At 42.1% G+C, this 12,797-nt stretch overlaps 1 protein-coding gene across 1 annotated transcript in view; it reads left to right on the top strand.

Annotated features, from left to right (window-relative positions):
- Window positions 1-2,299, top strand: part of psmd12 (proteasome 26S subunit, non-ATPase 12) — a 30,716-nt gene extending 28,417 nt beyond the window's left edge. The window contains exons 9-11 of the mRNA XM_052033183.1: window positions 169-343; window positions 845-922; window positions 1,366-2,299. Coding sequence (XP_051889143.1) covers window positions 169-343; window positions 845-922; window positions 1,366-1,575 — 463 coding nt within the window. The 3' untranslated portion in view covers window positions 1,576-2,299. The remainder of the gene's footprint in view (window positions 1-168; window positions 344-844; window positions 923-1,365) is intronic.
- Window positions 2,300-12,797: the final 10,498 nt, after the last annotated feature.

The following is a 12,797-nucleotide window of genomic DNA, read 5'->3' as shown; positions in this document are numbered from 1 at the left end:
AGATGCAGAGTGAAATCAGAGATTCATATATGCTGTATATACCAACTGTGTAAGGAACTTGCAGTGAGTTGGCCAAGTAGATAATCTGAAATACAGGATTACCTGGGATTTGATTATGTAAAATTAAATTCTGCTGTCTAGGAACAACATTACATTTCTGTCTTGCAGGGATCTGCTAAAGCTCTTCACCACAATGGAACTTATGCGCTGGAGCTCACTGGAGGATGATTACGGGAAGGAATTGAGGGAAGAATTATCTGAGAACGCTTGCACAGATGTATTTTCTAACACAGAAGAAGGAAATAAAAGATGGAAAGATCTTAAAAACAGAGTAGTGGAACATGTACGTGTTCTAACGTTTTACTATGTCTGAATTCCATTATGTTCCAGAAGTTGTGGCCATACCTGTCTTTTTCCTCTCTCTCTCTAGCCAATTCCTGACATTGAAGATAATGCCTCTTTGCCATCAAATTTATTTTAAATTGTTGCTTCATTTCTTTTGGTGGGCTCAATTTGTAAATAATGTTCATAGCTGGTGTGGTACAAATCGATAGAATGATGAATTTTGATTTGATTTTGATTTTTGATTTTTTTGTTTTGCAGCCTTTTTCCCTACTCATCCATTGCAAAGTCAACCAGTTTGCAGACTGTGATTGAGGGTTAGGTTTGTGAATGGAAGTACTCCGACTGTACTTCAGCAAGGCCCAGTAGAAAGCAAATAGGAACAGTTAAATGATTGCAATAAACATTCCATTAAGCCACTTGCTCAAATGAAAGCTGACAAAGTGTAAGCCTCATCCGAAGATTTTGCCAAGTACAAACAATTTCAATGTTTATATTTCAGAATATTCGAATAATGGCAAAATATTACACACGGATCACAATGAAAAGAATGGCTGAGCTTCTCGATCTTTCCATTGACGTGAGTATCACATTTTCTGTAATCTACAAGGCGTTGTCACTAGGATTTCAAGAAAGTATCATAATTGTTAGTTCATGAACTTTTCCATCTGAAGTTACTGATAATTGTTCATCTGTCCAGTAATAGATACTGCCTTTCCAAACTTGGGATGCTACTGGAGAGAGTATTTTGAGTTATGAACTAATGGTGACAATGGTGAAAGTGATTTAAGGAGTTAAACTAGGAGCATTTGTGTGTGTGTGTATGTTGGGGAGATGGGGGGAATCACCCAACTTGAAACTAAGTCAGTTTTATATTTGGTGCTGTTCTACGAAATAAGATGAGTGACAATGGTATTTTTTTGTGAATGAAGTCTGTTCTTTTTTGTGTGGAGTAAACCAAATGAAGAACGGCAAGCTTTTCTTCTTTTTCAGTTTAAATCTGCATTGATTTTTTTTATGCAGGAATCTGAAGAGTTTCTTTCCAATCTGGTGGTAAACAAGACCATCTTTGCAAAAGTCGACAGGCTCGCTGGAATTATCAATTTCCAGAGACCCAAAGACCCCAATGACATTCTCAATGACTGGTCACACAAGCTGAACTCTCTGATGGCACTTGTGAACAAAACCACACACCTCATAGCCAAGGAGGAGATGATCCACAACCTTCAGTAAAGAATTATTTGAAAAGACATTTTAAGATTCAAAATAATCCTTAATAACCATGCAAAAAAAATTACTTTTCCTGCTGAACCAAAAGCAGTTTCTGATGGTCTGGTGCATTGTGTCCACATGGTTAGACACTGAAGGCTAAGCTTTGATGATATCATTGATCTTTCTCTTTTTAAAGATGTGTATAAAGTGGGGTTTGAATTTTGTGATATGTACTGTAAATGGAACAAACAATACCACCTGAATATGTCACCAAGGTGACTTCTCCAATTGAAAATTTCCATTGTTTTATATTACTTAGATCTTTCATTAAACTTAATTTAAAAAGTTACAAATATCCTTTACAATAATTACTGTATTCTACCTCGCCTTAATTCCATTTACATTGAAATGAGTGTAAAACTGAAAAAATCCTTAAGTGGAGAAATGTTCCATGGTATTTTGCCATTTCTTCCTCTGATTGGCAATGTTTGACTGGTCTATATATCTTTAATTTGTGTAACGATGCAGACAGAACACCGATTGAATTGACCTCATTTGTGTAACAGGAACTGTTGAAAATACTTGGAGGCAGGTAGCATCTGTGAAGAACAGAGTTGGCATTTCAGATCTAACTTTCATCAGAACTGCACCCTTCCTTTCTTTCTGTTTTGTGTATTTATACTGGCATTACAGCATTGCTTGTGTTTTCCTCATTGAGAAACTGATAAAAATTTATTGAACCCAACTCTTGACCACCAAACTTTCCTTCCTTTTAATGGCTCTGAATGGTAGTGATATATGAAGAGGATCTGTTGTACATTTTATGTTTGTAGTGCTTGATTCATAGTAATCAACTCAATCTGAATAAATTTCACAGAACAGTTGCTGTTACTATAAAGTGTGACAACATACAGGATTTGTAACAGCTGCTTCCTTTTCAACAAACAAATGTTCCCATGGCAACCATACAGCCGGTTGTGAGCAGCAGAAGTAAACGAACCAATTGCACATATTTCCCTTTGCTGCTCTCAATATGTGTTTTTTGCAGAAAACAATGTGTTACATTCTGTAACCTGTTAAGTTTGACTTGCTTATTTTCAGATCTTAATTTTTTTAAATGTAGATCTACATTCTCCAATTACGTGGAGCCAGTTGCACTTTGAGTAACTGAGAAGTAACTCATGTATATTAGGAATGCTTGATAAATGTCTGAGGGAAAGGAGCGGGTGATGCTTGATAAGGCTAGATGAAGATGGTAGTAAGTTCAGCTGGCATATAAACACAGGTTGTGGCCTGTTTCTGTGCTGCACACTGGGTGGGTATACAGCAGTCCCTGGGTTACACAAGGGTTCTGTTCTTGAGAGCTGTCCATCAGATGATTTCTTGAAGTCAGAAAAGTCCATTTTCTAAAGCTACCCATATTGTATTGCTCTGCATACACTTGCAATAATTTCATTTCATTGAATAATCACCCTACACTACCTATAATTAAACTAAAAGAATATACAATATATCTAGTCATTAACACCACAAAACATATTACAATCTTTAGTAATAAAAAATGACCAGGAGAATTTGCGTAAAGTCAGATTTCATAACCTGGGGAGCCCCAGTATTTTGGAGACTTTCCACACCCTCCCTGGCAAATGGAACAGAAAGCTTGTGCACTGCTTTCTGCGGATGGAGCTCTGTAACAGCTACTGGAAGATGGAGGAAGGTGGCCCTTGGGTTTTCTTCTCAATCTCTTTGGCAGAATGGTTCGTCTGAATTCAGTGGGAAAGAAGAGGGGAAATCCTGAGGATATGGAGAATTGGAAGCAAACCATTATCTACCACAGAGTAAGTCAAGTACCAAGCAACTGTGTAGCCAGTATATTCTCAAACCTAATTCTTTATCCAACAGAGCAGCATAGTACCTCACTGTTTTGTGAACTCTGAGGTTCAATGGCCCTTAGAACTTGGTAGCTAGAGATGTGTGCAAAGTAGAGACTGGATCAAATTACATTTTCCCATCGAGGCCTCTCTATCCAACATATTGTCTAGTTTCTATTATCCTTCACTCCAGAGTTGCTCACAGATGACACTCTCCTGGTTTGTATTGCTAATTCCACTGTACAGCCTGGTCTAGGGTATAGTATGCTATCAAAATCTCAGAAGGCAGTTGGGATAATTGAGGGGTTCAAAATTGGGAAGAAGGCAATACCAGAAAGGGAGGCTGTGTCACCTGGTCTAGATAGTATACAGAGAGGTATAGCATGGAAATGGGTCCTTCATCCCACTGAGTCCACACCAACTGCTGACTGCCCATTTTTTCACTAATCTGACATTAATCCCCATTTTATTCTCCCCACATTCCCATCAACTCCCCTCGGATTTTACCACTCACCTACACACGAGGGGCAATTTACACCAGCCGATCAACTTCCAACCTGCATGTCTTTGGGATGTGGGAGGAAACCAGAGGATCCACAGGATCACAGGGACAAAATGCAAACTGCCCAAACAGCACTGGAGGTCAGGACTGAATCCGGGTCTCTGGCGCTGTGAGGCAGTGTCTCTACCAACTGCACCACTGTTGGTGCTCAGATGTATCTTGTTAAAGAAAGTGGAGTGGATGTCGCAGAAGGGCTTGTAATAACGTTCCATTCCTCTTGAGACACATGGGAGGTGTCAGATCCTGGGAAAAGATAAATGCAACAACGTGGCTCAAAAAGGGAAGCAAAGACATACCAGGCAACTATAGCACAATCTTAGCACAATTTTCGGAATGCTAGTAAAAGCAACAGTTGGGGAAAATATTAAAAGGCACCTGGAAAAGTTTGAGTTGATAAAAAAGAGCCGACATAGATTTGTTAATGCCAATTTTCTTTGCAAAGTTCTGTCAAGGGCAGTCATTCCAAACTTCTTTTTTGCAGTGGGGTGTGGGAGTTCATAGAATGGTTATAGCCCAGAAAGAAAACAATTGGGCACTGCTGCTCTCTCCTCAAGCAAACCACTACTTCCACACCCCTGGACCCTTCTCCGTAGCCTTACAAATGTTTCTTCATTGTATATTCAATTCCCTCTGGAAAGCGCGAAGGAACCAACCCCCACCACATCTGCAGGAAGTGCATTCCAGATTCCAACCAAGCACTGCGTAAAAAAGTTGTTCCTCGTTATTATTAAATCTCTTTACCTTTGTATAAGCTCTAGTCCTTGACTCCTCTGCCAATGGAACATATTTCCATTATCCACTCTGTCACAACCCCTCAATCCAATTCCTCCTCGGTCTTCAAAGAAAAAGGTCCCAGCCTCTCCAACCTATCCATGTAACTATTGACTCCCATCTCAGGAACCAGTCTCATAAATCTCTCCAGGGCTGCTGCATCCCTCCTATAATGTGGTGACCAGAAGTGAACACAATACTCTCGATGAGGCTGGACCAGTGTCTTATAAAGGTTCAGCATCACTTCTCTGCTTTAATACTCTATGTCTCTGTTGACAAAGCCCAGAATTGTGCATGCCTTATTAACTGCTTTCTCAACCTGCCACTTACAATGAAATGTGATTGCATGCCCCAAATAACTTAGTGTGATTAGGTATTAATATTAACATTAGTTCTGAATGGAATTACATACCTGCTACAATTTCATAGAAATAGATGTCTTTTTTTAATGAATGCCAATACACACATGAACATTCATCGGTTTTATCTAAAACACTTGTATAACGTAGTTTACACAGTTAGGAACAGCTTCAGACATTGGTTTTTTGGAGGTTATTCCACAAATCAGAAATTAAACTGTGGATGAGACAAAAAAACAAACTGTTGGAGGAACTCAAACAACATGTCTGGAAGGAAACGGACAGCCTGCAGTCCAAATGAAAGGTCTCAACCCCAAACATCGACTATCCATCCCCCTCTAGTGATGCAGCTCAGCCCACTAAGTTCCTCCAGCAGTTTGATTTTTGCTCTAGATTCCAGCATCTGTAGTCTCATGCCTCTAGGAGAGGCACTTCAGCCCATTAATCTTGCTACAGCAAACTTTTCAACTGGAGGAGTCACTTTGTATTTTGCTGTCATTTTTACAAATGCTTTCTCCTTCAATACTCAAGAAATACCTCTGGAGTAAGAAGCAGCACAGCTGGACAGTAGTACTCCTCACCAAGGATTACTTTTCTCAATGTGGCTTTCCCATTTTACACATGCATCTGCCTCCTCAATTACGACTTCATTGATTGTATATTGCCTCTGAGTCAGCTGATAGTGTTTTTACACTCCAGAGACGAGATCATAAAATTGTCATTGGCAGAGAAATTTTTGGTGAATAAACATTTTGCTTGTCTTTACCTTATGGGAGTTCCTTAAAGCAACATTTTCTTCTAACAACCAAATACATAGCAAGGAAAATTTGCAAATGTGAGGGAGGCCAAGCTCAAATTAGAAGCTATTAACAACACCAAAATATTACTTAGAATATAGAACAGTACAGCATAGGAACAGGCCCTTCAGCCCACCATGTTGTGCTGAACTAATTAAACTAGTAACTAAATGCCTAACTGAAGTAATCCCTTCTGCCTACACAATGTCCACATCCCTCCATTCTCTGCACATTCATGTGCCTATTTAAGAGCCTCTTAAACGCCCCTATCATATCTGCCTCCACCCCCACCCCTGGCAGCACATTCCAGGCACCCACCACTCTCTGTGTAAAAAAACTTGCCCCACACATCTCCTTTGAACTTTCCCCCTCTCACCTTAAATGCGTGCCCTCTAGTATTAGATATTTCAACCCCGGGAAAAAGACACCGGCTATCTACTCTATCTATGCCTCTCATAACCTTATAAACTTTTATCAGGTCTCTGCTGAATTTATGCCGCTCCAGAGAAAATACCCAAATTTGTCTAACCTCTCCTCATAGCATATGCCCTCTAATCCGGGCAGCATCATGGTAAACCTATTCTGCCCCTCACCAAGCCTCCACATCCTTCCTCCAATAACTTCAAAGCTTATCAATCAGAATTTTGTTTAAAAAAATAAGCTTTAGACTTCATAAGTTATTTTGTAAAGGAAGGGACAGTCACAATTGTGTTACTGAGCAAATGAAGTCATTAGGCCAAATGATTTGCCATTCATCAACCAATTGTTTTCACTACCTCTGGGACTTGAAGAACCTGGGCCACAGCTTCCAGCGTAAACATCAGTGTACACATTTGCTGCTTATTTCATTTCCCTCTGTGATTTTCAAAAGGTCAGCTTTTGAACACAACATTAAGAACATTCTATTGAAAATTTGAGGCATTTCTTGGAAAAGTTAATACTTATGTGTGAGGGACGAGCGAAAGTATCAGCTGAACCACACATGCAATAAACAGAAAGTCTGACTCAATAAGTTTGGCAATTTTTTTCACCAATTGTTAAGTTCCAGAAAGCTAGGAAGAAAGGAGTTGTGGGGAGTTGTGAAAATTGTTAAAGAAATCTTGATTTGGATTAAAACAGAAGGAACTGGGAATTTTCAGCAGGTCAGGCGGAGAAATGGAGTTAGCATATTAGGTTGATGAATTTTCATTTGCACTTGAGTTGGATATTTTGATGATTCAATAAACACTTCGTGATCTGCAGAAAACAAGGAAATCTGGAAGTCTGGAGCACCAGAACCTTTAAAAGTTTTCAAGAGTTTACTGAATGAAAATTGATCTTTGTGAACAGTGCTGATTTCTCGGGCAGTCTCTTGGGGCTCAGGATGACTTGTTTCCACTCCAGTTCTGAAGTGTGGAAGATGCCTGTGTGTGATTTCCTTTAAAGTGGGGTGGTTGTAGCACACCATGGACTTGGCAGAGCAGAGTCTTGGTCCTTTGGGAAGGAGATCCAAAACCAGGCTCCACTGCACTGATTCAGCACCGCATGTACATGGACACGGACACGGACACAAACACACACACACACACACACACACACACACACACACACACACACACACACACACAATGACACACGTGAACCACACACACATTCACAGGACCTTGCCCAAAATCCTGTTCCTCAGCCATACTCCACTGCACCCACACTCTGATCCCCTTCCTCTGTCTCCCTGTCTCCCCTAAATGTCTCCTCATTCTCCCCGTCCTTGAACTCCTTCAACTCTCCCCACTCACCCACTTCCTTCCTGCCCCCCTCACTCCTCTCCCTCTTGATTCACTGCTCTTCCCCTATCCCCCCAGTCCTGGTCTCCCTCCACTCTCCAGCTGCTAGCTGCCCTTTCTCTCCAAGAAGACACCTGCCTACCCACGGCCACCAATTCCACCCTTCAGGAGCACTCCTTCATTGCCACTCTCCCTCACCCCCTCCACCTCTGCCCAGGGTAACTCTCCCACAGTGTTCATCCAACCCTTGGTGGAACCTTTAGCCAAGTATCCAATACAGTTCCAATGTTAGCAGATCATCCTCTCCCGTTGGTCCTATTGATTGTAGGGTTTCAGTATAAGAAATCTCCTTTGGAATTAATTCCAGTGTCTTCTTGCAGATGGATTCATCCAACATTTTTCTGATCTCATCATTAATTGGAGAAGAGCAAGGAAACAAGATCCGGCGCATCACAGTTCCATATTATTTCTCATCTTGTAGTTACGTGACTTTTTACACTACAGATACAAAATTATTTACTAAACAATTTATTCTACTGAGAAACAAACAATCTGCTGTAAGAACTCAATGGGTCAAGCAGTATCCATGGGAGGAAAGGAATTGATGTTTCGAGTCAGTCCTAATGCAGGGTTTCGACCTGAAACGATGACAGTTCCTTTCCCCCCACAGATGCTGCTCGACCCGCTGAGTTCCTCCAGCAGATTGGTTGTTGCTCCAGGTTCCAGCATCTGCAGCCTCTTGTGTCTCTATTCTACTGAGAAGGTGGGTTTGTAACTAAAACATTTGATCTAAGGCTGCAGGAACATAACAAGGATACTGGGCAGTAAAACAGTGAACCTTTTCACACTGCCTCAGCCCCTATCACAAAATCTCTGCTCTCCCCCCTCAGGGTTAATCAAAACAGTAATCAGGTGAATTAGAAGTTAATCCTTTTTTTGGGGGGTTGCTGGTTGAGGGATGAATGTTGGCCGGGATCCAGCAAATTCTCTTTCATTCAAGCTTGCAAAAACAATGACACAGAGCCCGCAGATGCCGGAATCTAGAGCAAAGGACCAAATGATGGAGAAACTCAGATACACACTTCCCACCCTGACCTGTCTGTCCTCAGCCTCCCCTGCCAGGGTGAAGCCAGACACAAACTCATATTCTGCCTGGGTAGTCTACAGCGCAATGTACGAACATTGGATTTTCCAATATCAGGTAACACTTACCCCCTGTGATCCCCTCTCTCTGTCTCTCTCTCCTTCCAACCCAATTTTGTTCCCTTTTTCACCCCCACCCCCATCCTGGTTCATCTACCTACCACCCACACACTTCACCCACCAGATCCCCTCCCCCATCTGGATCCATTGGTTCATCTCTCCCCTGAAGGTTCCCATGATCAGATTCCAGCACGGCAGCCCTTGTGTCTCCACTCATCACTCTCCACCCTCCACCTCCACCCCCATCCTCCCCAGCTGGCTCCGCCTCCCCATCATTCCCCACCCCTCCTCACCCCTCCCTCTCCCCTCTTTATACCAGCTACCTTCCCTCTCCACTCTCAGTCCTGATGCAGGGACTTGACCCGAAACATCAACTACTCCTTTCCCTCCATAGATGCTGCTCAACTGGCTGAGTTCCTCCAGCACTTGGTTCTTTAGGTGCAAAAACTCTGTTACAGCATCTTTCAATGCATTTAACTTTAAACCTTGCATTTAAAAAGCCCCATTCACAGCCCAGTAAATGTTTCCTGAAGGACGATGACTGTAGTAACATACAAAGCAAGGCAGCCTGTTTTCACACAGCAAACCCTCACCAACAGAAATGTCATAATGACAGGATGATTGTTTTTTACTGCTGCTGGTTAAGGGATAAATGATATCCACAGCACTGGCTTGAACCTTCCTTCTCTTGAAACAGTGCTGTGGGATTTTTTACATCCAACTGGGAAGGCGGACAAGTTATAGAGTCATAAACTCACAGAAACAGACCCTTCGGCCCACCGAGTCCGGACTAACCATCAAGCACCCATTTTATTCTTACAAATTCCCATCAATTCCCCCAGATTCTATCACTCACCTTCATACCAGAGGTGTTTACAGTGGCCAATTAACTACCAACCCCCACATCATAGGGATGTGACAGGAAACTGGAGCACCTGGAGGAAACCCCCACATGGCCACAGGGAGAGCTTGCAAACTCCACACAGACAGCATCAGAGGTCAGGATTGAACCTGGATCACTGGTGCTGTGAGGCAGTGGCTCTGGCAGCTGCGCCATTGTACTACCCAAAGCCTTCAGTTTAACATCTCATCTGAAACCATGTGAACTTAGATTTTGTACTCAAATTCCTGAATAGTACCGTACTATATATTTGATGGAGTCACAGAGTTGTACAATCATACAACATGGAACCAGACCATTTGGCCCAACTTGTCCATGCTGACCATTGGGCACCCTTCCATACTAATCCCATCTCCCAGCACCTAGTCCATAGCCCTCTATGCCCGAGCAGTTCAAGTGCTTGTCTAGACACTTCTTAACTGTACTGCTTCCACCACTCCCTCAAGCAGCATATTCCAGGTACTCACCACTCTCTGGTTGGAAAAAGGTCCCCCTCAGATCCCCTCTAAATCTCTTCCCCATTACCCTAAATCTACATCCTGATATGCAGGAAGTTTCCTGTGGTCTACCCTGTCTACACCCCACATAATTTTATATACTTCAGTCATGTTCCTTCCTAACCTCCCCTGATCCTGAAGAACAGAGTCAGCTTCTCTAGTCTTTCCTCAGAACAGAACTGCTCCATCCCAGGCGACATCCTGGTGAATCTCCTCTCCAGCGCTATCACATCCTTCCTATAGCACGGTGACCAGAACTGCACACTGTACTCTCGCTGAGGTCTGACCAAGGCTTTACAAAGTTGGAGCATAACCTCCCTACTTCTGTATTCAGTGCTGCGATTAATGAAGTCCAATATCCTACATGCCTTCCTAATCACGTTATCTACCAACTTCTAGGATCTATGGACTTGTACTCCAAGGTCTCCCTGTTCCTCAATATTCCTTAAGACCCTACCATTTATGGTGTATTCCCTAGCCTCACCAATGCTCCCAAAATGCATCACCTCACATTTGTCTTGATGTTTTAAATGAATCGCACAGCAAAGTCCGAATATGCAGCACTGCCTGCACTGTGGTAAAGTACCAAATGGTTATGTGCTCAACTCCAGACCTGGGGCCAATGGAGTTGGTTGAGTGTAACGGTGAAGAGCCTTCCAGTCCTTCTTCTCCTCTGACAACCCAGCATATGCAATTGTCATTTACATGTACAATACGTGCGAACGTATGAATTAGGAGCACAAGGAGGCCAATCGGCCCCTCAGACCTGTTCTACTATTCAACAAGACCATAGCTGATCAGTTTGTAATGTCAGCTCTCCCTCCAGCCTGACACCAGTAACTTTCCACCCCAGATTATGAAGAATTTATCCATATCTGCCTTAAAAATATTTGAAGGCAAAGCTTCAACCATCCGTGAAGAGAGTTCGAAGACTCACAACCCTCTGAGAGAAAAACAGTTTTGCTTCACCTCTGCCTTGAATGGACACCCTGTATTTTCAATCAGTAGCCCCTGGTTCTAAGTTCTCCCACAGAGGAAACATCCTCTCCACATCCACCCTGCTGTCAAGTACCCTCAGGATCTTATACATTTCAACAGTTAAAGTTGACTCCTCTGTTCTCTGAAAAGATCCTGATTCATTTGCTGGTTGTTTCCAATGTTTTCTGTGACTTCACCGCTTTAGCATGCTTTCCACTGACGAATGAAGTCAAGGCGTAGATTCCTATCAGTCTCAGAATAAAATCTGCTTGCTGCACCAGAGGGAATATCTTCATTCTCCACTCTAGTTCTGGAGCTCTTTGGTAAATCTGTATCACACAGATTAAGTGGACATTCTCTCTTCTTCCTCTCCCATCGGGCAGAAGATGCAAAAGCCTGAAAGCACGTATCACCAGGGTCAAGGACGGCTTCTATCCTGCTGTTATAAGACTATTGAACGGACCTTTGTACAATAAGTTGGACTCTTGACCTACCTTGCACCTTATTGTCTGCCTACACTACACTTTCTCTGTAACTGTAACCCTTTATTCTGCATCCTGTTATTGTTTTCCCTCGTACTACCTCGATGTACCGATGTGATGAAATGATCTGTATGGATAGCATGCAAAACAAAAGCTTTTCACTGTAACTCAGTACATGTAACAATAATAAACCAATTTACAATTTTACAATTTACTCGAGGCGGTGACACCACACAGAGGGTGCTCTGGCGAGCCAGGAATTAGTGACTTCACATTCTCTCCACTAGGTGTCACAACACACACAAAGTACACCTCAACAACTAAACTGGAAGGATTACGGACCACAAACGGGCTCACGAGTTAACTCCACTAGGAGACCTCTCAATTTGTCATTGTTTTAAGAACCATGATATACATGCTGTCCTGGGGTTACATAAGGGTTCCATCCCTGAGAATTGTCCCAAACCCTATTTTCCATGTCAGAACTGCCTGCTTTCTATAGCTACCTATAACATGTCATTCTACATAAAATTCTTTAATTTTATTGAATATTCACCTTAACACTACTTACAGTTAAACTAATGGAATATATACCATATGCAGTGGTGTATGAATATCTTAAAATATTTTATTATTATTATTACCTTGAAAAATGCATTAATAATTTATGGGAGAATTTACATAAAGTCAAATTTCCATAAGTCAGGTATTCCGTAACCTGTGGAGCCCCTGTACATTTAATTGCCCAGTTCAATTACAATGTGACAGAAGCTGTAACTACAACGTTCAAATATCAAAACTATACTTTGTAAGACGTTATCCTGCTCACAGAGTTTGAGCAGCTGAGGCAAATAACTAAAAATTCTTGTGCCTCTTCAACATCTCTTATCACCTCAGTGTGTCCCAAGGACTTTCTAGCTGACGATGTACTTTTTGTGGTGCAGTTGCCATTGGAAATGTAGCAGCCCTTTGGTGCACAGTACGATCCCACAAACAGTACCGTGATAATGGATGCCCAGGTCACTAGGGAGATCTCCTTGTCTCTTCCACAATTGGAGT

This window comes from Pristis pectinata, chromosome 18 (assembly GCF_009764475.1).
Source record: "Pristis pectinata isolate sPriPec2 chromosome 18, sPriPec2.1.pri, whole genome shotgun sequence".
Classification (NCBI taxonomy): domain Eukaryota; kingdom Metazoa; phylum Chordata; class Chondrichthyes; order Rhinopristiformes; family Pristidae; genus Pristis; species Pristis pectinata.
The sequence above is the reverse complement of the archived record's forward strand: the minus strand, read 5'-3'. Positions and strand labels throughout refer to the sequence as shown.